General features: G+C 40.4%; 1 protein-coding gene across 1 annotated transcript in view; it reads left to right on the top strand.

Moving 5' to 3' along the window:
• nbas (NBAS subunit of NRZ tethering complex) overlaps nucleotides 1-26,409 on the top strand; it is a 238,312-nt gene that overhangs the window by 184,346 nt on the left and 27,557 nt on the right. The window contains exons 45-49 of the mRNA XM_048530416.2: nucleotides 2,655-2,873; nucleotides 4,156-4,358; nucleotides 15,873-15,962; nucleotides 16,066-16,261; nucleotides 21,170-21,309. Coding sequence (XP_048386373.1) covers nucleotides 2,655-2,873; nucleotides 4,156-4,358; nucleotides 15,873-15,962; nucleotides 16,066-16,261; nucleotides 21,170-21,309 — 848 coding nt within the window. The remainder of the gene's footprint in view (nucleotides 1-2,654; nucleotides 2,874-4,155; nucleotides 4,359-15,872; nucleotides 15,963-16,065; nucleotides 16,262-21,169; nucleotides 21,310-26,409) is intronic.

Below are 26,409 nucleotides of genomic sequence, written 5' to 3'. Positions count from 1 at the left end.
CCGGAAAGCAGACAGGGGAGGGGATGGAAAAATGTCTTGGGTGGTGGGGTCGGATTGTAAATGGCGGAAGTGTCGGAGGATAATGCGTTGTATCCGGAGGTTGGTAGGGTGGTGTGTGAGAACGAGGGGGATCCTCTTGGGGCGGTTGTGGCGGGGGCGGGGTGTGAGGGATGTGTCGCGGGAAATGCGGGAGACGCGGTCAAGGGCGTTCTCGATCACCGTGGGGGGAAAGTTGCGGTCCTTAAAGAACTTGGACATCTGGGATGTGCGGGAGTGGAATGTCTTATCGTGGGAGCAGATGCGGCGGAGGCGGAGGAATTGGGAATAGGGGATGGAATTTTTGCAGGAGGGTGGGTGGGAGGAGGTGTATTCTAGGTAGCTGTGGGAGTCGGTGGGCTTGAAATGGACATCAGTTACAAGCTGGTTGCCTGAGATGGAGACTGAGAGGTCCAGGAAGGTGAGGGATGTGCTGGAGATGGCCCAGGTGAACTGAAGGTTGGGGTGGAAGGTGTTGGTGAAGTGGATGAACTGTTCGAGCTCCTCTGGGGAGCAAGAGGCGGCGCCGATACAGTCATCAATGTACCGGACGAAGAGGTGGGGTTTGGGGCCTGTGTAGGTGCAGAAGAGGGACTGTTCCACGTAACCTACAAAGAGGCAGGCATAGCTGGGGCCCATGCGGGTGCCCATCCCCATCCCAGGCGCCAAGATGACATTCCACATTAAGCAGAGGTTCACCTGCACATCTGCCAATGTGGTATACTGCATCCACTGTACTCGGTGCGGCTTCCTCTACATTGGGGAAACCAAGCGGAGGCTTGGGGACCGCTTTGCAGAACTCCTCCGCTCAGTTCGCAACAAACAACTGCACCTCCCAGTCGCAAACCATTTCCACTCCCCCTCCCATTCTCTTGATGACATGTCCATCATGAGCCTCCTGCACTGCCACAATGATGCCACCCGAAGGTTGCAGGAACAGCAACTCATATTCCGCCTGGGAACCCTGCAGCCATATGGTATCAATGTGGACTTCACCAGTTTCAAAATCTCCCCTTCCCCCACTGCATCCCTAAACCAGCCCAGTTCACCCCCTCCCCCCACTGCACCACACAACCAGCCCAGCTCTTCCCCCCCCACCCACTGCATCCCAAAACCAGTCCAACCTGTCTCTGCCTCCCTAACCGGTTCTTCCTCTCACTCATCCCTTCGTCCCACCCCAAGCCGCACCCCCAGCTACCTACTAACCTCATCCCACCTCCTTGACCTGTCCATCTTCCCTGGACTGACCTATCCCCTCCCTACCTCCCCACCTACACTCTCTCCACCTATCTTCTTTACTCTCCATCTTCGGTCCGCCTCCCCCTCTCTCCCTATTTATTCCAGTTCCCTCCCCCCATCCCCCTCTCTGATGAAGGGTCTAGGCCCGAAACGTCAGCTTTTGTGCTCCTGAGATGCTGCTTGGCCTGCTGTGTTCATCCAGCCTCACATTTTATTATCTTGGAATCTCCAGCATCTGCAGTTCCCATTATCTTGGATATACTCAGATTGTTTTCACTGGAAAGATGGAGGCTGAGGGGCGACCCAATAGAAGTCTACAAATTTAAGAGAAACAGATAGGGTGGATAATCAGATCCTTTTTCCCTAGAGTCAAAATATCAACTACAAGAGTGCACAAGTTCATGGTGAGAGGGGGAAATTGTAGGGGTGAAGTGCAGAGAAAATATTTCATGCATAAAATAGAGGGTGCCTGCAACCTACTGTCAGTGGAGGTGGTTGAAGCAGACACGTTAGCAACATTTAAGGTGTTATCTCGACAGACGCATGAATGGGAGGAGAACAAATGAAAAATGGGCAATAAGCAGCAGATCTTAAGGATTAGGAATCCACGCAGGCTTAGTGGTCTGAAGGGTCTGCTCCTGTGCTGTGTTGTATTCACGGTCACACTGCACATGTATGGTCATGCTTAGCTATTCATTCACAATGGTTTTCAGAGTAAAGCTGCATATTCAGTCTGTGTAGCTGCTTCATTCCTCAATCTATAACTTTCTTACTTGTGTGAGAATATCCACATGAGAAGATTAAATAATTAAGCTGGCTATCCAAGTCATTCGATCTGCTCAGTTGTTACTTAAAAGTAGGCACAATGAAGAATTAGGGTCTCAGTTCCTGACAGCCATGAGATGTTGAGTTGCTGATTTCAAATGATATTGTGGTATTGCTAGCTATTCAGTAGTGGAATTGTAATCAATTCTCTGATATGTCAGAGGCACGTCTAACAACTTCAATATTGGATGCACATCAATAGAAATTCTACTCTAAACTTTTTCATTGGTGATAAATAAGTGCAGTAAAGTTGCATAATGTGATCTACTGTGATGTGCTGAAGCATCAAAATTAATTTACACCATGTTTTATACTGTAGCTGAAACATCCACTTCAACACCTCCCCACTGCTTTTATTGCAAATTCTAAAAATCAAAGTGGAACACAAGGAAGTAAGGCACTAACTTTTAACACATAATTTGTACTTTATACTTAGTTTTCTCCTTGATTTATGCACTCCTTTTTTCATATTTTTATGCACCACTCATTTACGTCGCCAGTATTTTCTTGTATATGTTCACTCCATCTCTGTTATTTGTCTTTTTCTTTTGCAGCTGAATGTTCAAGCTAGGTTGGAGATTACTAAAAGAGCAATGAAAGCAATCAAACAGGCTAGTGAGAAGCAGCAGAAAAAGGCTTTAGAAGGCAACATCCCACCTGCTTCGAATTCCCAAGTCACCTATGAAGAGACTTTAACTCATCTACAGCAATCGTTTGCACATCTAGAAACACTCAACCACAGCTTTGTACATTCCCTAAAGGCACACAACCAGGTAAAGCTAATCCTGTCCTTCACAACCAACTGCACAATGTTCGTCTTCCATAAAAAGTCATTATACGACATGCCCAAGACACAATTTTTAATCTTTGCTTTGCACACATAAAATGATGGCTCGTTGTGCTTGGCAATCAAATGTTTTTCGTATTATTGAGCACCAGGATTACTGTTGTGTTAAGTACAATAAAGGTCAGTCACATTATTAGCAATAACCTTAACCTGACGAATGTAAACTGAAATCCCTTCTGGAATTTTCCTAAATTCCACAAGAAAATGCCTCCCCGTGGTTATAATCTTACTACATAATCAAACTAGTTTAAAGCCCTGTGTACTTCAGTCTCCTTGGTGCCTTATTTTATTGCAATTCATGAGAGTTTGTCATGCATATATTTGTTCCTAAAACACCCTACACTAAAATAAGTGACTACTCTTCAAAGATGCTTGGCTGTGAAGCACCTTGAGACACAATAGGGTCATGAATGGTGTGATGTAAATGTAAGTTTGTTCTTTAATTCGAAATCTGCAGTGAACAACACTTTAAATTTTGCGAAAGCCTTCTGCCTTTTAGAATGGTGCAACACAGAAAAAAGTTGGAAATTGAACAACAGAAAAGAAAATTTCAGAAATAAACAATCTAACAACCACCACCCCACCCGAATCCAAACCCCTTTTCTACTAGGACCTAATACCACCACCTCCCACCCTTCCCTAAGACCCAACTACCTGCCGCCTCCGCCCACCCTCGCCTAGGAGCCAACAACCACCCCCTCTCCATGGGACCTAAAACCCCACTCTACCTCCAGAACCAAAAACACCCCTCTATACCCAGCGCTTGGCATCCTGTCTTTCTAGCACTCGACCTGCTACCCACCTGGCACCCTACAGGTGGTTCTGCTATAACACGTGTTTCGTTAATGTGAATTGGCTGTAACGTGTTTGATGAATAGTGGACGGTGTTTGGATGACATGAACTTTCTGCTGTACAGATAGTGATTTCCCTATAATGCAATTTTCTTTACGGTGAGGTCACACAAGAATGCAGCTATCCAGTTGTAGGAGAACTACCTGTACTACCTTTCCACAGGAGCTAACAAATGGCTGGCTGTGATGCTGAATCTTTAAATCACAGGATACAGCAGCAGGCACAGTGAATCCTGCACTGTGAGAGACGTGTCAGATTTAGCATAAAATTGATTGTCACTCAGAAAATCTATCCGACGAGCTCCTTTACAGACTCTAGTCCAAAAAACAAATCTGAACATATTATTTTCTTCCAGGCCCTGTTTCAAAAATATTATCAGCTTTATGACCTTTCGAGATCTGAAAGTCGTAAACTGCACACCCTCGCAGTTACTGTGGTTCTAGATGGACAACCTCTTGACATAATGCAACAGGTGCTCCGAGTTGCTGTGGAATCTCGAGACATATCCCCTAAAGCTGTTGTGCAAGATGCTGTACAGAGAGTTATAAATGTGCTAAGGTAGGCTTCCAAGCAGGTATACTTTTGTGTTCTGAATTAATTAGTTCAAATTATCTTATATTTCTATGCTTGGGCTATTTAGCTGTCTTTGCACACCAGCCCACTAAATCTAGCTTATGTCTAGTCAGAACCAGCAACATGGTGGTTATGTCACTGGACTGGTAAGCTATTGGCCTATATTTAAATTCTGGGTTCAAATCCCACAATGACAGCTGGTATAATTGAAATTATTTGAATGAAATCTGAAATATAAAATGAGTCTTGGTGGTGGTGGCCATTAGAGCTATGATTGAATGTTGGGATTTCTCCAAGTAGGAAGATCTGCCAAACTTATCCAGTCTGACCCTACATATAAATCTAACCTTATGCAGTACGGTTGACTTTTAATTGCCGTCTGTAATGGCCTAGAAAGCCTTGGGGTATTTATGACAATAGATTACTTGTATTTGAATAAGGTGGGATAACAGGAATCTCATGCTTATTTTTTAAATTGTGATTTTGTACTACTTTTCTGTAATCTTGTATTACACATTTAACATTGTTGGTCTTTCTCTCTTCTGTTTTAAAATTCTCCTGGGCATTTTCATTTTTCTTTCCACTATGTATTGTTGCAGGGAGTGATGAGGTTAGACCAGGACAATGTTTGATCATCTTTACTGTCAGAATGTGCTCTTTCTTTCATCTATTTACATTTAAATTAACTCAAAAGGCTTTAGGGGATGATTGGTTTAACGATTAAGATCTCTGAATACCTACTTCTGATTTTGTGTTGCAATAATTAAGAAGACAATAGGCAAACACTTATTTCTAATTGTGCTGAGTTTGCAGGAATTATTACACAGACTTGTATAAATATGCAGCACAAAAATTGGCTATTTAATCCAGTAATACTCCATACAAGTCCCTTCCCATTTTTCCTCATTTAAACTCTAACTGCATAACCCCCTTCTCCATCAAATGATTATCTAGCTTCATTTTAAATACATCCTCCAAATATCTTCAAATCACCTTCCAAACCTATACCATCTACAAGGGCAAGGGCAGCAGGTGCATGGGAACACCACTGTATACAGGTTCTCCTTCAAACTGCACAACATCCTGATTTAGACCTTGTTATAAAGTAGAGGTTGACCCCCCCTCCTCTGAGAACTAAAACCAAAATACCCAAACAGGAGCACCTTGCTCCTTAATCTGTAAAAGGAGTGTGAAAAATGGTGTAAGCCGTTTTTCAGCAGCTTGACAGATTTCCTTCTGGAGAGGACTTAAGTGAAAGAAATGGGCTTTTACAACAATTGACAGTTGTGGGGTTACACATTCACCATTAGACCAGCAGTTTCTCTAACTGAATTCAGACTCCACCATCTATCATCATGGGGATTTGAATCCATGTCCCTAGATCATTAACCTAGGGCTCCAGGTTACCAGTCCAGCAACATTATTAATGTTGCTGTTATCGCTAAAAGGTCTAACTTTATTGATCAAATAGCCTTGTAAGACTCCGCTTTTTCCCTTTTTTATATGATCATCACGCCACCCAGTCTAAAATTGAGAATAAACATCTCAAACAGATTTGACAGATGATGTGTTGTGGATTTTAAATTAATAGTAGCATATAATTCCCCCTCAAAAAACTTGTTCAGACTATTCATGATAACCTAATAATGGACTCCCAATATTTTGTTCATCTTTCAAGCATCAGGGTTATTCATTCCAAAGGGTTCTGGCTCTTTTCTCCAACCAAGTGACCTGATAGAGGCCTTTAAGATTAGGCAATAGTTCAATGGGGCAGATATTCCCATGATGGTGAGACCATAAATATAAACTATAACAAATAAACCCATCTGGGAATTCTTCATTGAGAATGTGGTTCTCACAACCACAGGGAGTGGTCAAGGCAAATAGCATAGATCTATTTAATGAAAATCTCTTAAACATGCATAGGAGAAAGAAATAGGATATGTTGATAGGATAGGATGATGAGAGGGGGTGTTCGTGGAGCATAAGTACCAGTCTGCCACTGTCCTCCAAGTTCCACTTAATGTTACAGAAGAGAGTTGTCAACAAAAAAGTTGAACTTACATATATCTGTGAGTCCCCTCTTGGGGATCTGCTGGTGGCATCATTACAGCCTCACATACGATTCACAGAACTGTAGGAGTAAGAGTAAAGGGAAACATATGATAAATCTGCAGCCAATTGTGAACATGCAACCAACTGACTATTCAGGAACCTGCAGTGTATTAAACCAAACAAATGTTTTGTGTTAATCCACGTGCAATCAAACAAATTTCAAACGGCAAACCATAATCTACTGTTTAAACTTAATTGCCAAAAGTAAAACAGTGTCAGTTAATCTTCAAACATTTAGACAAAATCTAGCATTTAGTATTTAGCATGACGTCCAAATTGGGGGTTGGTAAACTCAGTTGATTGAATGACAAGCTTACAAAGCCATGTAACATTCATACTGTAAAGGGTGAACTATATAGTAAATGGAAAAGTCCTAGGGAAAATTAATGAACAGAGGGATCTGGGTGTTCAGGTCCATTGTTGGCTGAAGGTGGCGACGCAGGTCAATAGGGTTGTCAAGAAGGCATACGGCATGCTTTCCTTCATCGGACGGGGTATTGAGTACAAGAGTTGGCAGGTCGTGTTACAGTTGTAGAAGACTTTGGTTCAGCCACATTTAGAGTACTGTGTACAGTTCTGGTCACCACATTATCAAAAAGATGTGGATGCTTTGGAGAGGGTGCAGAGGAGGTTCACCAGGATACTCCCTGGTATGGAGGGTGCTAGCCATGAAGAGAGGTTGAGTAGAGTAGGATTATTTTCATTAGAAAGACGGAGATTGAGGGGGGGACCTGATTGAGGTCTACAAAATCATGAGTGGTATAGTCAGGGTGGATAGCAAGAGGCTTTTTCCCAGAGTGGGGGACTCAATTACTAGGGGTCATGAGTTCAAAGTGAGAGGAGGAAAGTTTAAGGGAGATATGCGTGGAAAGCTCTTTATGCAGAGGGTGGTGGGTGCCTGGAACGCCTTGCCAGCAGAGGTGGTAGACGCAGACATGTTAGCGTCTTTTAAGATGTATCTGGACAGGTACATGGATGGGCGGGGAGCAAATGGACACAGACCCTTAGAAAATAGATGACAGGTTTAGACAGAGGATCTCGATTGGCGCAGGCTTGGAGGGCCGAAGGGCCTGTTCCTGTGCTGTAATTTTCTTTGTTCTTTGTTCTAGTGGCTAAATAAAATAAATCCCTCACACTCACTTTCAAATCAACGAGTGACAATTTGCTTATCCATCTCTAACAGTGAGCAAATTAATAAGCTATTAACAAACCGAATAAATCTCTTGTAACTATCTAACAGTGATATTAACTAGTTGTGCTGTTGGTACCATTGTAGTTTAGATGATGCTTTCTCAAAGACCTAGAGGAGGCTGTGAGAGTCAGCAGTTCTCTCTCGAGATCTGAGGGCCGTTAGCTCTGGCGGATGGCCGCTAGCTCTGGAGTCTTTGTCCAGCTGCCCCCTTTTTATACCCTTGATGGCATATTTATATTTCTTACAATAGGATTGGTCCTATGTTATCAAAACCATCAGACATAAATTTAATAGACTTTTTGATATCTAAGTACGTGGTTCAAATTGAATGGCTAAATTCAAACGCCTCTTGTCTTGGTTAAAAAAAACTGCTGTTTGGCCTGCTAACTGTATGGCTTTTCGTTACAAGAGTTTCAATTCAGGTACTCTCTGTGTACTTGCAAACTTTCAAGCTGCTGCTCGCAAACACCCATTTTAAATTTCTAAGCATAGAAAAAGCATGTGATTGTTTTTAAAGGGACCATACAATGCTCCCCCCCCGCCCCCAGCATTTTACAAACACCAAATTCTAACTGCCTCCCAATCCGTAAGTACTGTACCCAAATTCGCAACAACTTGCATTGCCCGTCATTCAAAGTAGCTGCATCAAAATCCGAAAGCATCCTCCCTAATAGCGCTGTGGGTGCCCTGACCAAACCCTCAGACTGCAGTGGTTCAAAAGCACAGCATACCAGCAACATTTTGTAAGTCACTAGAGACAGGAAATAAATACAGGTTTAGCCGGCAAGCCCATGAACAAATTAAACAAACACCTGTACTTATTCATCTAAACTGCTTTCTGTTTTAGAGATTTCAAAATTCTCACTTCTTCTCACCTCTACCAGTCAGGAGCTTTCTCATGCCTTTTTTATTTGACTATCTTTATATTAATGCCCTCTAGTTTTACTTTTCCTGCTGTGTGGAAGAGTGGAAACACTTATCTGCCAACTATCAATATTTTTCAAAATTAGGTTAGGTTCTGGTACATTTCACCATCAACCTTCCATTTTCAAAAGAAAAGAAATCTATCCTGTTTGTAGTTCCCTGATCAATATCGTCTTGCATTTCTGGTATCACACTTGGCAAATCTTTTTTTCCCACATCTTCTCCAGTAGCTTAATTAATTTCTATGACATGGCAACCCAGGATCTACAAAGTGCTAATGGGAACTGCAGATGCTGGAGAATCCAAGATAATAAAATGTGAGGCTGGATGAACACAGCAGGCCCAGCAGCATCTCAGGAGCACAAAAGCTGACGTTTCGGGCCTAGACCCTTCATCAGAGAGCTCCCTGGTTAGATTTGCATCCCCCCCCACCCCATCCACCAGCTGGTTTGAAAGTAGGCAGTATGCATAAAATCCAGATTGAGTCTGATTTGCAGGTTGAGTGGTATGGCTGGGTTAAATTTCCTATAGTGTCCAGAGACGTGCATGCTAGGTGGGTCTGCCATGGGAAATGAGGGGTTGAGGGATTGGCGGGGGGGGGGTCATGGATTTGGGTGAGGTGGAAGGCCGATGTGGACTTGAAGAACCAAATGGCCTGATTCTACACTGTAGGGATTCTATGAATTGCTCCCTCCTTTCTAAAGTTTTATATTCGAGTGTTTCAGTCTTGATGAGGTCAGGACAAAAAGATTCAACTTGCATGTATCTTTCTATCAACGGTTGAAGTTTTATGCTGCCATGCAATTGTTTATATATTTAATAGTAGCTTTTTATTCTAAATTTAATTGAGTGACTAATTTAAAATCACCAACATATGTGGTGGAACTTGACTACCCTGATGGGTATGGAGACATGACTGCAGAATAATCAACTGGGAATTAAATATTGAAGTGCATAATCTGTATGGAAATGTTAGAGGCAATGAGTGCGGGAGTCACTGTTCTTACTGGAGATAACATTAATATCATTAGAATAAAAAGTAACTGCCTCTGAAAAATACATATACAATTGCTTAGTGTTACAGAACTTAAATATTGCTAAAAAGAGACTCAACTTGAAGCTTTTTTGCTCACATCAGGACTGAAACTTAAGAATAAAAATCTATTAAATAGAAAACGGGACATAACACCAGCGCTTCGTCGGAGGCTCACTGATGTTACCTAGAATGGTGACGAAACGTCTGAAAACGAACCTTCCAGCTCAGCGAGCAAACTCACATCCAGAATAAAAATCTGCCTAATTATATTGTGGATGTTCCTCATTTAGTCTTTGTTGTACCTTTTGTCTCAAATTTACAAACAAAAATAATCAATGTAAGTATATTCTTGACTTGGAGGAAATCTTGCCTCTAAGCCACACAGAGTGCAATGTAATGAGGGTTTTGCCTGAACATTTGCTAATTGCAGTAATGGATTACATTCAGGAGTAGAACTCCTTTTGTTTTAATGTTCTGAAACCCTGCATCTAATTGGCTTTTAATTTATTTTTGTACTTGTAAACCAACATACTGTGATGGTGTTGTGATTTTAAGAGGTGCACTTTGTCCTGATTTCTTTTGAGATAGATTGAATGAGAGGCACTTAGCAGTCTGTGGTAACGTTAACAGATTGTGAGGCCCTGGATTTTTTAAAAACTTGGAACAAAAGAAGCATGGGTGTGGCCAGCTGTCTCAGCCCAGGATTTTCTAGTTTTTCTTAGGTTTAGTGTTAAGCAGTTGTTGTTGGAGTCTCAGCAAAGTTGGAAGCTGCAGTTTAACGTTACCTTATCACTAAAATGGCTTTGTTCATCTGTAGTTCTTTTTTAATGAAGTTTCCAGTTGCCAATCTCACGCTGAAGGTGTGCAGCCTCATCCTTTATTACTTGTTACCATGTTGGGTGATTTCTCACCCTTGTTACTTAAAATTAGTCAAAAAAGTTGTACTCTAAATTATTCCACTGAGTTCGTTCCAACTCCAAACATATTGAATATGTCAGCCACTCACTGGGTTGCTAAAAAGTAGGATCAATTTGGGTATGGTTTTTTGTTCATCCTTTTGAAGGCAGCTTTTACTCCCCTGAGGGAAGAGATTGTGGTTCCACAGTCATCTGTCACCCTTTGTTATCTTGCTTAAGTATCCATGATATGAAACTTTACTGCACATGGTCACAGCCTTGGGCAACATACCTACCATGATGGTTTTTACCAATCAGAAAGATGCCTGCTATATGGAATACTGCACAGTGGAAAAGGACAGGTGATTGCATATTGTAAGATTCACAGGTAGCCACTGTCCTCACAACACCTTACCATGATAAGTTCAGGAGTGCAACATCAAACCTTTTCCAGTAATATTGAGATAACAAACTGTGAGGCTGGATGAACACAGCAGGCCAAGCAGCATCTCAGGAGCACAAAAGCTGACGTTTCGGGCCTAGACCCTTCATCAGAGAGGGGGATGGGGAGAGGGAACTGGAATAAATAGGGAGAGAGGGGGAGGCAGACCGAAGATGGAGAGTAAAGAAGATAGGTGGAGAGAGTGTAGGTGGGGAGGTAGGGAGGGGATATGTCAGTCCAGGGAAGACTGACAGGTCAAGGAGGTGGGATGAGGTTAGTAGGTAGCTGGGGGTGCGGCTTGGGGTGGGAGGAAGGGATGGGTGAGAGGAAGAACCGGTTAGGGAGGCAGAGACAGGTTGGACTGGTTTTGGGATGCAGTGGGTGGGGGGGGGGGAAGAGCTGGGCTGGTTGTGTGGTGCAGTGGGGGGAGGGGACGAACTGGGCTGGTTTAGGGATGCAGTAGGGGAAGGGGAGATTTTGAAACTGGTGAAGTCCACATTGATACCATATGGCTGCAGGGTTCCCAGGCGGAATATGAGTTGCTGTTCCTGCAACCTTCGGGTGGCATCATTGTGGCAGTGCAGGAGGCCCATGATGGACATGTCATCAAGAGAATGGGAGGGGGAGTGGAAATGGTTTGCGACTGGGAGGTGCAGTTGTTTGTTGCGAACTGAGCGGAGGTGTTCTGCAAAGCGGTCCCCCAGCCTCCGCTTGGTTTCCCCAATGTAGAGGAATGCAGCCATATGGTATCAATGTGGACTTCACCAGTTTCAAAATCTCCCCTTCCCCTACTGCATCCCTAAACCAGCCTAGTTCGTCCCCTCCCCCCACTGCACCACACAACCAGCCCAGCTCTTTCCCCCCCCCCCCACCCACTGCATCCCAAAACTAGTCCAACCTGTCTCTGCCTCCCTAACCGGTTCTTCCTCTCACCCATCCCTTCCTCCCACCCTAAGCCGCACCCCCAGCTACCTACTAACCTCATCCCACCTCCTTGACCTGTCCGTCTTCCCTGGACTGACCTATCCCCTCCCTACCTCCCCACCTACACTCTCTCCACCTATCTTCTTTACTCTCCATCTTCGGTCCGCCTCCCCCTCTCTCCCTATTTATTCCAGTTCCCTCTCCCCATCCCCCTCTCTGATGAAGGGTCTAGGCCCGAAACGTCAGCTTTTGTGCTCCTGAGATTCTGCTTGGCCTGCTGTGTTCATCCAGCCTCACAGTTTGTTATCTTGGAATTCTCCAGCATCTGCAGTTCCCATTATCTCTGATACTATTTTAACCCCCAGTAATATTGATATCTGGTGAATATATATTTATTCTTTGCTTTTTGTCAATACCCCTTGCGGTGTTCATTTTCCAAATATTCCCTTGTGCCATTATGTATATCTTACTTGACTTTCTATCTATCACTTAACGAGATGGTGTTCCATAATTTTTGTTTGGATAAATTAAACTTTCTCAAGATTTGGGTTTGATTAGCTTAGATGTTCCTTGCTCTGTATTCTTCTACAAGCCCCGTATCAATCAGACTATTTAACAATGCCATGCTAGTGGCTTATGCATTGTCCATTTGTAAACGTGTAGGATTGGAACTGTTTCAGGGAGAAATTTCAAACATGAAATTCAAACTAAAATAACAAGGTGGGAAAATATCCGGAATGGCCAAAGGAGCTATATGCTATCAATTCCCTTCACCGTATTTCGTGTTACATTACCAGCAGAAGTGGCCAGTCTATCTAACCATATCAAAAGAGTGCCAGATGTCAAATAGTTCAAGTATTTGGCTTTAGGTTTCTAACAACATTCCTTATAATGCAGCTAGTAGATTGATAACATATGTGTTACCCTGAGCCACTTTACAGAACATGAATATTTAACACATCAACAATTTAAAATTTTACTTGACTAATCTTATTTTAATCTTAGTTCAGGTCATAGTGAGGAAATTAGAAGGGGTATAGCCTTGGTTACGAAAGCAAGGAAAAACAATGGAAAATTAAATTTGTTATTTGAATTGTTAAATAAAAACTGTGCTGATTAAAGCTTTAAAATATTAACCTCATGACTTATTTTTGCTTCTAAGCAAACATTTCTTGCCTATCACATTAAATTATTTAGTTTACTAACACCACCAATAGTTACACTTTAATTTTTGCTCCCACGATGTTTCATACAGATTGAGAAAAGCAGACATTTCATGAGGCAGTGTAGCTTCCTGAAGTGTCAGTATGTGAAATGAACGTTTGTCACTACAGTTCACTGATGCAACTATGCAAAAGTGCTGCTTGGCCTGCTGGGTTCACCCAGCTCCACACTTTGTTTATCTCGGATCCTCCAGCATCTGAAGTTCCCATTATCTCTGATCACAATTTTTACCTCACTGTGAAGCCTCTTCCAGGATGCCTAACCTGAAGAAATTGCCCTCCTCCCTCCGGACCAACCTCAGGGGATCTCTCTCCCACTGCAACTCCACCTATCTTCCCCTCTATCCATCTTTGGTCCACCTCCCCCTCTCTCTCCCTATTTATTTCAGAATCCTCTCCCCATCCCCCTTTTCTCATGAAGGGTCTAGGCCCGAAACATCAGCTTTTGTGCTCCTAAGATGCTGCTTGACCTGCTGTGTTCATCCAGCTCCACACTTTGTTATCTTGGATTCTCCAGCATCTGCAGTTCCCATTATCTCTGATCCATTTTGCATCAGTTCTTTCTATGTGAAGTTGGTTTATAGCCATTTATAACAGGCATGATATTGAACAAGCTCATTTATTTTAGAATCTTCCAGAGGAGGATCTGCAATTTGATCAGTTGATTCAAGTTTAAATCCTGAAAGGCAAATGATCAGTATTCATTCGTACATTAAGTCAAATAGGCCTGGCAGCATTCAAGGAAATCATACTTGCCCCAAATGTTTCTGCGAATATCTGGTTTGAACTGACAAATATTTTTGGAGAAATTTTGAATATGGAAAGGAGAAGGATCTAATAATGAATTTAAGGGAATGATTATTTGCATATTTTGTGAGGATAGTCAGTCCAAAGTAGTCTTCACAACTTGATCCTAACTTAGGGATAAAAAGGTACAGTAAATCTTTAATTAACTGGCATCTGTGGGACCAGGAGTATTCTGTTTAATCATGTGGTATGCGTAACAGCAGCAAACCCTGCAAAAACCAAGTGAAGCTTCAAGCCATCAACATCCCTAAAATAAATCGATTGTAAAAACATCAACATGTCTCTTAAAATCAATGTAAAGACACACAATAAGTAATAGAAACTTAATGCAGGGGGTATATACATCACTGTTATACTTTATATACAGCAGAAATACTCAAATATAGCAGTATTTGAGGTACATAATTTTTGCCAGTTGATAAGATGTCAGTTAAATCAGAGTTTGCTGAAATTGTTATGGATCAAATTTTAATGGATAGTTTTACTTGCGTTCTTGGGATCTGCCCATCGATGGCAAGCCTAGCATATATTGTTCATTTTTAGCTGCGTTGTATGAGGGGGTCACAAAACTTTTGAATTTTGTCTGTGTTTTTGGCTCCGAGGCCAGGAATGTATAACTCTAGGCATACTTAAGGCATTTACTCAAGTGCTGAGAGCAGCAGGCAACAGGCCACACTTGCTCAAGTTGATGGTCCAAAAATCAGACCACAGCACACATGAATATGGCACAAAGTACTTGTTCATGGGAACTAGCGTGTGGTGCAGAAATCTAACCATGGGACCTTGTGTGTGATAGAGACAGCCCACAATACAGAGGTTTTGGCAGAGAAAGGTTGGTAGCAAGTATAGCAGTAGCAGAAATAGAACTGGGCCCGAGTAATGTGCAGTCAGACAACTACCGTGGGATACTGTCTCGGCAAGGACTTGAATGACTAGTTTTCGGGCCCGTATGAAATTAAAAACTAGGTGTTAGAAAAGCTCAGCCAACCAGGCATTTGCATCATCCATGGAGAGAGGAAGGGCTTTAACACTTTGAGTACAATGTGATTTTTGTTGGAACTAAATTTCTATCTACAGTTGCTGCCAGACATTCTCAGTTTCTTGAACACTTCCTATTTGTAATTCAGATCACCAGCTTCTGCATTGTTTTAGTTTGTGTCAAGCAGTCTGAGCTGGAGTCCATTTGCCTGACAACTGATTGCAGGAAGAAGAAGCAAAAGGGTTCCTTTGGAGAGAAACCAGAGGCTAAATCCTCACAGAAGATCTGAAATCCCTCACGAGAAAGTCATAGAGTTTAAAAGATTGTTTTATGCTCAGAGATCACAAATAACTGGGTGTGTAGCTGAGATTTTGTTGGGCCTGTCTTGATAGCGTCCTCAAATTTAATATGCAGTCTGTCGGGTATTTGACTATAGCTTGCCGGTTAAGTGATGTTTATGTCATTAGTTCTGGATTTGAGAGCGCAAGATAGCTGGTATTGAAGGTTTTGTTGTCTCTTATATTTTTTAAAAATTCTTTTGTTTTGGAATTTTATGATTTTATTCTCATTAAGTATGATCTCAAATTTCGTCTACTGTAAAGTAAGGCCACACCCAAAATGTAATTTAAAAACCAAATACACTGAAATGGGATACAGTTGATGATAAATAAGAATGAAGACAACTTTTCTTCCTTAAAACAAAGTCTGATAGTTAGGTTACACAACAAATCTAACTTACGGTGATATTTTTGCTAAAATAATAACATTTTATTTCCAAATCTCTCTCCAACTGAATTTGCAATCTAAAGCTTCCCTGATGCAAGTTGAATTCATATTCTTTGATTTATGAGTTCAGCTCAGAATTCTGAGGGTAGCGACAATTTCTGGTCAATCTAAATGCCGTTGATGAATTGAATTTTTGTTCTGTTCACTTATCTTCCTGTTTGTTGGTTTTGTGCAGTGGTACCAGTACAGAGATCCTCCCAGAAAGGGATCCACTTCAGGTCCTTGAAGGTATTGTGAAATCTGTGCATTCCAATGTTATGGATGGGTGAGTATAAGTTCTACCTTGAAGATGCTAAAACATTCATAAATTGCTTGTATTTTGCTCTTTCACTGTGGGGGTAACCCATAAATTCTTCTTTGTAACTTAGGGGTACCCTTGTTTCTTCGGATGACCTCTTGACATGGCTGAGACCTTTTTGCAGTGATGCGGATTTGCCTGTAAAGCCTCGTATTTATGTTCTGCAAGTTCTTGAGCAGGCATTTGTTCTCAGTGATGAAGATAGCAAGTTACTTGTCCTCTTCAGAACTCAAGCAGTTCTGAAAGCGTGCTGGCCAGAGAAACAGGTAGCTTTTATTTATATATTGCGTTGTTTTGTTTTCCAACTTATAATTGTACCATAAAACTATGTTGAGAATACTTGTATTAATACAACTATTTTTACGTGTGTTCTGTTTCCTCAAATAAATACACATATTTTTGATTAGGAAGAGAAATGTTTGGAACATTGTCTTGTTACATCACCAAAGCAAATCAAGATATCTATTAAAGTGGGTTTTTTTCCAACTTAATACTTTCATAAAACTACTTTGATCCACTTCTGAATCTTACTGTCTGAAAGTTACAGACTGTGAAAGTGAACATTAGGATATTCTAACTAGAAATTTTATTTTGGTAACCTGAAATTAAAATAAAAAGCTCAACCCTGCTTCAAAACCAGCAAATTGAAATTGTTTATTTTCAAACACTAATGTCTGTCAAATGCTCTATACCATATGGTGCTCTGTTGAAGAAAGAGAATAATGTGTCTGTGAAACTCAAGATTGCATATCCCAGCATCATGTTTAATGTACTGTGTGAGTTGAATCGTGTGAATTAAAATTAAAAATAGGCTCAAATAAAGCATTTTTAAAAATCAGTATGTTATGATAATTGACCAAAGATGACACATGTAAATTTTTCACTATACTCGTTTGAGTACATGTGACAATAAAGCTACCAGGTTCTAGCTAAAGGTTCCACTTTTTTATGTATGCTTACTGGACATGAGTGTCTTGGTATTTCAAACTATAATCTTTTAAACTATTGCTAGCAAACTTTTCTCTTCCAAACTCATACTTGCAATTCAACTCCACTCTAGATGACAAATTTAAGTAATTTTCTGTTCTATAACTACTTCAGCTGATTAACATGCCTAATCAGAATGTATTTTCCTCACGTCATTGAACCACCAAACTAAGAACTCACTTACCAAACGTATAATTTTATTTTTTTTAAATTCTAAAATCCAGTTTCTGACACAAGTTGGTGTTTGTTGTCTGGTGTTTTAATTATCCATTGGTTCTCTTTTCCAACACAGCGCATGTGCATTCATTTACTAAGCTACATGTCTGTCTGAGGTGATAAATCAGTGACGTTTCTCCTCATACATTCTGAGCTTTCTGGCTGCGCACGGGTACTTCTTTTGAGCTTCTGAAACCAAATTACCATTCCACCTCCTTTGTTTAGTGACACGTGTTGTGACTAGTGTAAATTTCAGCTAAAAACAAACAGTTGGTACTGTGCAGAAAGATAATAGTTTCAGAAAAGAAACATCACGCCCATTAAATCTTACTGTGAGATGTTTTATTTGCATTGATCATTCATTGATTAAATGCTACGTAGCATTATATTTGCTCCACCTTCAGCTGTAAGCCGTGCTGTTGGATGCATATTTCCTGGAACCGGATCACCGTGATGGAAAATAAATGTCATAAATCAGTACCTAATCAACTTGCTTTGTGTTGTTATTAATGCAAGTTCTGCATGATGTCATCTGATCTAATAATCAATAAGAATAAACCCCTTATTGGCAAAACCAGTATGTAACAAGAGGAATAGCCCTGTGGTTGAAATTCTGAAGTGGAAGCTGGCTCTACTTCAGCTGATTAACGTGCCTGTTTCTTCAGAATGGCATTTGTTTATATCATTAATGAACCACAGAATTAAGGACTGGCTCATCAAATGTATAATTTTTTTTTCTTAAATCAAACCTCTAAGTTTCCAAGCCAACATGGTATTTGGTCCTGCTTTCACTCAGTCTACTCATGCTCACTATTTCTGACATTTGCTCATTATTTCCCACCGTCTTCTCACTTTCTCCCACCTTCTCTCACTTCTACTTTCATTTGCTGTTGCACGTTTGTGCCAACTCCCTTTTTCTGCCTCGAACGGTCTATCTGCCTCACTCCCCTGCACTTACCTGCCCATTTTTTTCCCCACTCTGTATGCCAAATTCTGCAACAAGTTTTCTCTTAACCCTTTATTTTCACTTGTATTTCAAGCTGAACCAACCGGTTTCCACTGCAAGCTTTTGTGAAAGAATAAAATTCTCAGTGAACCTTACCAAAATTTGTGTGACAGTATGTAATCCTCTTAGTCAAGCTGTGTGGACGTTAAAAAGTTTAATATTTAATTAATTTCTATGCACTATAAATACGTTTTTTTACAGATTGCCATGGTGCTGGGAGATAAGCTCGTTCAAAATTTAAACAGTTGCACTGAGGCAAACAACATTTGAACCATAAAAAATAGCAGATGCTGAAGCAGTAATTGAATAGTTGACTGAATTAATAATTTAAGTGCATTCAATTTGCAGGAGACTTTTAGTCTTTACTTGATGGTTGAATTTGGAGCCGTACCTCCACCACTAGAGGGAGAAAGTGTGCTCTTGCAATTCCCTTGATGCATTTTATCTATGTTCCTTTAGTTCTGTAATTTTCTAGTTATGTGGTGTGCACATAATTAGAATGCAGAAAACAGGCTATTTGTGTAACGCATTTGAAAATTGATTTCTGCAGTCTTTTTGATAAGTACAGAAACCTTAGTTATATAGTACAAGCTTAACTCAGCTTCACTAGCCATAGATGACAGACTGCTCAACATACTGCAATAATATTTAGCCTAAAGGTTTCATTAATCATAATTAGGTTTCTTGTGCATGTAACAATGCATTAGTAAAAATCAAATTATGGTCAGAAATCTTTCAGACTGATGGGCTTCCATGCCCTGCATTGCACTCAATAAGGCTGAGGTTGATGGTTCTTGGAGGCAGCTGAAAATCTGCATATTAATTGCAATCTGGATGTGTGATTTTGAAAACCTATTTTCATCCATTCTATCAAAAGAAATCAAATGCATTTGATTGTCTGGCTTCCTTTTATAGTAGTCAGCAAATTGAAGAAGAGCATAGAATAGTGCATAAAATATCATGAAGTAGATACAATAAAAACTTACAATTTACAGTGGATTTTTGCAGTTAGAAAATATCTCCCTCATCTGGATATTTGATTGATCTGTAAGGTTACCACTTTAGGACCATAGCTTCGCAAACCACTGTTGAAATCAAAGAAAACCCATCAGCTTAAGAAAGAATCAGCATACTTCTAACAAATTTTGCTTTAAATTTAAATGATGTCATTATGAGCAGCTTCCCCTGGATTTTTAATATCTTTTTTAAGACATTAAAATGAAACAAAGAACTGAGGGTGTTGGAAATCTTAAACAAACAGAAATTACTGGAGAAACTCCGGTCTGGCAGTATCTGTAGTGAGAAAGCAGAGTTAACATTTCAAGTCCAGTGACCCTCTTCAGTCACCTGGTTAGGAAAAGTCAGTAGAATGAAGATAGGCATAAATAGTTAAATATTGTGTTTTCTTTGCTCTTTTCACAATAACCGTTATCTGGTGTCAGCATTGACTGATGTAGTGTATAAATTAGATGACTGATTTTTCTTTTAATCCTACTCTTAAACAAAAATGAGTTTTATTGTCCTTTAAAATTTTACATTTAGTTGACTGCTTCCTTCAGTCTCTGATATGTAGCTTGAACAAAGCAGTAATGGGCTTCTTAAAGTTGAATTGCATTTTTTAGCTGCCTACTTGGAATTAGTATGCTTTAGAGTTTTTGTTTGTAATTCCTGAATTCCATTGTGATTTTAAAAAAACTGACAATGGAAGAGCCATGAAAATGGTACCCCCCCCCCCCCCCCCAACCTTGTGTCTGACACGTGGGGCTGAATTCTTTGTGCTTCAAAGTGGCAAATAATGATGAAGGGTCTAGGCCCGAAACGTCAGCTTTTGTGCTCCTGAGATGCTGCTTGGCCTGCTGTGTTCGTCCAGCCTCACATTTTATTATCTTGGAATCTCCAGCATCTGCAGTTCCCATTATCTCTGGCAAATAATGAGGTAGGTTTGCACCAGTGTGACACCTAACCCCTTCCTGTCAATCAAGTTCTGGATGGGAAGGCCTGTGGACACCCTTCCTGATCCCCACTTCATTAAGGCCATTAAGTGGCCAGTTAATAACCTCTTGTCCACTTCTACCTTCCACCCCCAGTTACCTTCCTATCCAGCAGTAAAGAAAAGTGACCAGTTTCCCTATTAGGAAAAACAAAGAAGCCAAGATGAGGTTGCATTTGCTCCACTCCGGGGGTAATGGATGACAGAGTGGGCATTCCCAACCTAAGTCATCCCCTGACCTAACCTCCAAGCTCCCTGGAACCCCTACTGCGATTGTCTCCCTTCCACCCCCTCCCTTCCCCACCCTGCACAGCCTTTTGTTGCTGCAGATCTTCAAGGCTGTGCAGCTGAGGTCTCCATCGACTTTCCACCTCCCAGTGGCTGCTGAACTCTGACCACCAGAGTCAGGTCAGGGCTGTAGTCACGTCCGATGGCACCAGCAGCCCACCGTTCAGCAATAAATTGCTCAATCGGCACTTGATTGGTTGGGCTTTCTCACTGGTAGTGGATGTCACTATCAAATACCCATCCCCATATAGAGTTCAAAAAGTCTTTAATCCTCACCACGGTTTGCCGTAGTGAATATTTTAAAGTTTTTAATGGTTATACATATCTTCTGTTGAATTGGAATTACACCACAGTACCAATATTGCAGATTGTGATTCTCTGTCCTTTAGAAAATACTGTAAATCAAATATTACTTGAACCTTTACAGTTCTGTCACTGTGCTTTGTCATCCTGATCCCAGCATTCATCACCACGTGTATATTTTACTGATGTCATGTGGTAGCAAACTCCCTTGGGAGAAAGCAGAGGAGAGTAGCCATAAAAATGAGAAACTGAATTTGGTGCCCCTAGGGAGAGGTGCAACAATAGGTATCTTTTCAAATCATAATTGAATGCAGAAATGCTTACTGTAATTCTAAGGGTGCTGAAGTATTTAATAAATCTGTTCCCTGCATGTTTTATCATCAGGTTAATGTAAATGACATTGAGAATGAAGAGAAACGTTTCAAGCTCTTTTTGGAGTTGCTTGATTCCAGTAACCACAGGACTAAATTTCAGCATTTGGTGATGCTCCTTCAGGCTTGGCCACCCATGTGCAGTGAAGATATGTAAGTGTCAGTGACTATGAGACTATGTATTCGCATCTACAGTAGTTGCAGCAGCAGGTCTAGGAAGTGCGGTCAGTTATAAGGAAAAACCATTCAAACACAGGTCATCAATTCAACATTTAATATTGCAGCCATCCCCATTTATCTAAAGAAAGCTTTTGACTGCATTCCTAGAAAATTTCCAACTTGTCTTGTAGTTAGATTATTAAAAACTCAGCATTTTCTCATAAATGGAATGTGCCACTTAATCCTTCAAGCTAGCCACATTCTTTAATAATAACATTACAGATTTGTATTTTAACCCACTTATTCACCATTGTTCCATATCCTTTAATACCCAAACAATATCTGTCAATGTGATTGACTCTTAGCTGGGAATGGGCAATAAATGCTGGTCAAGTCAGCAATGCCCACAGCACTTTGATCTGATTTGGTTTGATTGATTGTTGTCACCTGTACCTAAGTACAGTGAAAAGTTTTGTTTTGCAAGCAAATCATAACATATAAGAACATACAGATCCTAGGTGCTAAGATAGCAAGGCAGACATCACGTGAATGAATTTTTTAAAAATTGAAATTTCAGTCATCCATATTTTCCATTTCTTTTTAAAAATGTTTGCCTTGTTTTACCTCTGATAATCTTAATGTACAGTTTAGATGGTATTGTATTAATGGTGCAATGTTGTGGTAAATAAGTTTTACTGAGTGGATTGTGTTGTGGATGAGCTGAAATGTGGTAACAGTGTTAATATGCATGACTGTGCTTTTCTGCAATGATGCTTGAGATTGGTTGTACATTGTTTACTACAAATTTTGGTAGTTACCCTCTTACGTGTACTCGCTGCATGTCAGTAAGGGCTAGAAGTGATCAAATTTTGAAGAATTTCTTCTGAGTCATTGTCATGGATTATTTTACAAGGTAATTTTTCCACATGCTAAGACATATCTATTGATGCTCTGAAAATGAGAGAATACGTATTTTGTTCCTCCTCCATGCGTTCTGTGTTGACGTCAGATGCATCATTTCATTTGCACTGCAGGTTCACATTTTACGCAAAATTTCATATTCGTCAAATCTCTGTGTGTTGTAAAATCAGCCAAAATCTACAAATGAAACAGAACCTGAACTAATTGAATTGCCCCAATGAAATTTCAAGATGCTTTAAACCAAGGGATTCTTTCTACATCTGAAGTTTGAATGTTCAGAGTAACTACTGTAAGATAATCAAGGCCATCAAAATAACTCAGTAAAGTGGCTTGGTTTAACTGAAAAAGCACTCTTCTTTATTTTTGAATTTACGCTTAACATACAGCCTTCACTCACACCACTTTACAACCAGTGAAGTGTTTGAAGTGCAGTCACTGATGTGGGGCAGTCAGTGCTACATTCACCTATTTTTTTGGTTTTGGAAGCCCCCTATCCTTTTGCAAGTTGACATTAATATTCCTGTTACTCTTTGGCTATCAGCTGAAAAGAGTTTTCTGTGCCTTCAGTTCACAGTGTTACTGAGCGCACATGCTGTTGCCGTCCTGAAGCAATAAGATTTGCTGAATCCAATTGCCTGCATTATTTTTTTCAGTATTTAACTTACATATTATCGTGATTGTCAAATTACTTGGGAGGGGGAAAATAAACTTGGCAGAGATAAAAACTTTAAAAACTTTTTCAAGAAACAATTTATGGGGAAATTAAATACAAACATGTTTTCTAAACATTAAAGAAAACCTGCCTTAGAAAATGGCATAGACTCAGAAAGGCAAAAAGCATGTGCCATTATTCAAGATTTTATACAATTCTTTCCTGAATGGAATTTTGCATCCATTTTACATTTAGACTATGCAATTTTAAATGGCACATTTTCATCTTAAAACAACCTTTGGCAGCAGAAATCAAAGGCGTGCATTGCACAATAGCAATTTTATGAAATAATGCACCTCAAACTGATATCAGGCTCAGTTATGTTATTTCCAGCCTATAAATCCCTTATTTATCTTGAGGTGAACAAGGGTGGTAGCCAGTTTATTGACAAACCTATTGACAAATTGCTGATTAAGTCAGGAATCAGAATGATGAGGTGAAATTGCTCTTCTGAGGACAATCATCAATCAGGATTACAAAGCTGACTTTTACAAAGTGAAACAAATCTGATCATGGCAATTTATTTACTTATTGGGTCATTTAATACTTATCTTATTATCAAATCTGTCTGGTCTTCATTTCCTTCCTGAAGTTTGATTGTAAGAACAACATTGTATACATTCACAAGCTGTCTGTAAAATTTATATAACTTGTTTTGGCGGCACAGAATCGATGGGCCACAGAACCTCTTCTGTGCTTTTTGATTCTATGATCATATGATTCCAAGAACTCATGTCATTCTTTGTCTCACTCAGTATTTCAGAAGCTTCAGGAGTGTGAGGAGCAGCTGTCTGAGAATGCAATTCCCAGTTTTGATCATCGAAATATCTCCAATCCAAGTGTTATGTTGTTTAGTTAATCAGAAAGTGGATAGGATGGGCACTTATGTATATGATACTTAGATGGTGGGTCTAATGGCACTGCGGTAGTGTCCCAAACACTAGACTGAAGGCATGGGTTCAAGTATTACTGGTTCCAGGGATGTGTCAGAACATGTCTAAACAGGTCGATTAAAAATACTGATGACACTTAGGCGACTTAACAAGTGGCCAGCAGTAGCTCAGAGAACATCCACACTGGGTCAAAAACTTCAATCTTGTAACCAGTTGTCACAGCTGTCAAAACCCTGATTAATTCTGTGACAAAAGTTAGTTAAAACACTTAAAATTTCTAGTCAGTTCTCCTTTATATTCAAAAATTTGCAGAATTTAACAAAGTTAAACTTTAGTATGAAGGTTAGCTGCCAGAGAGGTAGCATAAAAGAAAGTTTAAGAAACAAAGGCAGCTGGGAATATCGTGAACAGGAGCAATTGAATTTGAAACCGCAAGACAGAAAAGCAAACTATTATGAGATAATGCTGCCGTTTCATTGAGAGGGAGAAATAGGATTTTTGCACTCGATCTGGCAAAAATAATGAACTTCAAGGCTTCAGCAAGTCACAGGCAATATGATTCATATTTCCCAGGCTAAGGGGACATCGATAGTAATAACTGGGGTTGTACAGGAGGTGCTGTTAACCATCCGCGCCAAAAAGTGAAGGGCAACATAAAAACTAGGAGCAGCATTCCTCCATTTGGCCCTTCAGTATGCTATGTCATTCAATAGGATCAGTGCCGTGATTCCCACTTTCTCCCATACTCCTTGATGTCTTTAAAATCTAGAATTTTATCTATCTGTTCCTTGAATATATTCAGTGACTTGGTGTCCAGAACCTTCCGTGGTAGAGAATTCCAAACATTCACTACCCATTGTGTAAAGAAATGTTTCCTCATCTCAGTCCGAAACGGGCTACCTCATATCCTGAGACTGGTTCCCCAACCAGGAAAAACACCCTGTACCTAGTCTGTCTAACTCTGTCAGAATTTTATGCATTTCCATCAGTTCCTATTCTTACCCTTCTAAATTTTAGTGAGTTCAGGCTCAGTCATTGGGCAGTCTCTTGGCATCTCGATATTAACCTAGTGAACCTCCCCTATGCTCTTCCAATTTCAGGTATATTCTTTCTTAAGTAGGGAGACCAAAACTGCGCGCACTATTCCAGGTGTGGTCTCACTAAAGCCCGATATAAAGACATCTTTACTTCTGCATTCAAATCCTCTTGCAGTGAAGGCCAATATACCATTTGCCTGCCTAATTGTTTGCTGAACCTGCCTGTCTACTTGCATTGAAAAAGTGGACAGCTGGGGATTTGAGCAGTGATTGAGGTTAATTAATTGAGTTGGAAGGATATGACATTTAAAGATGTATTCACTGATCTTTGACCACTTGTATGAAATAATTGAATGTTTTGTATCATCACATTCCACGTCTTCAGAGCTTGATTCCTGACATTGATTTCCATAACCATAAGCTCCCACTGCTTTTTAACTGTATGTCTGGATGGCTTTTGGCCCCCTGCAAATAGAAGAAAGCTATTATCTCCCCTACCAAGACCTCCACTGCAACACAATAGAGCCCACACTGTCCCTCATTGTGATTTCTTCATTCACAGGTTAGATTCCCTTCACCCTTTTCTGTGAACCATATTCCCCAGGCTACACCTGATTACTTATGTTAAGTATTTAGTGAAGTGTCCATCTGCCCAATGTCAAATTAAATAACACTGGATTTAGTAAGATACCATTGCGATCCAAATTGAGACTTGTGGTTTCGTGGCCATCTCCAATATTTTTGAAGGCTGACTAAAACCTTTCGTGAAACAAAGCTAGATATAAATTCTTAAGCCAATTCAAAATGGGAGCAGATTAAAACCACTCACCTCTTCAAACCTCCTCTGCTATTCAGCAAGATCATGGCTGATCTCCTTATACCATATTCCTGCCTATCCACAAGAATGTTTCATCACCTTGCTTATGAAAAATCTATCTATCTATCAACCACTGCCTTAAAAATATTCAAATACGCTGCTCCCAGTGCATTTTAAGGAAGAAAGTTGCAAAGATTCACCATCCTTTGTGAGAAACAATTGCAGTGATCAGGTGTGGATTCACTGTGCATTGTGATCCTTGTCCTTGTTTTCTAAAGGTCTCCAATTGCACTTCCTGACTCCTCCATCCCTCTCTGTCTCTCACTCTTGTTGCTGCCCTAGTGTCTTTACCTCCCTTCTTCCTGCTCCTCTACTCCCCCTCTCCCACACATTTCCAGTTTCTGAATTGGGCAAGACTGGATGGCAATGCATGGTAACCGATCGAATGACTGAGTATGATAGCACACAGCTGTCAAATCAGAGGCTGGAAGTGAAGATAATCTCGTTACTTGTGACAACTAAATTAGAACAATTATTTTTTAAAATGATATCTGCAATATAATTAAGCGAGAAAATACCCATTAGGTCTGCCAACTGCTGAAATTAGAAAAAGGCAAGTTAATTTTTCAGCTACGTGCTAGCTTGACTAGCAGAGCACTGAATTGTCAAGAGTTGGACCTAAGAAAAGCACGAATGAGGTTCTCGGTAGCAGAT

This window comes from Stegostoma tigrinum, chromosome 4, assembly GCF_030684315.1.
Source record: "Stegostoma tigrinum isolate sSteTig4 chromosome 4, sSteTig4.hap1, whole genome shotgun sequence".
In the NCBI taxonomy this organism is placed as follows: Eukaryota; Metazoa; Chordata; class Chondrichthyes; order Orectolobiformes; family Stegostomatidae; genus Stegostoma; species Stegostoma tigrinum.
This window is presented reverse-complemented; position numbering and strand designations above follow the sequence as displayed.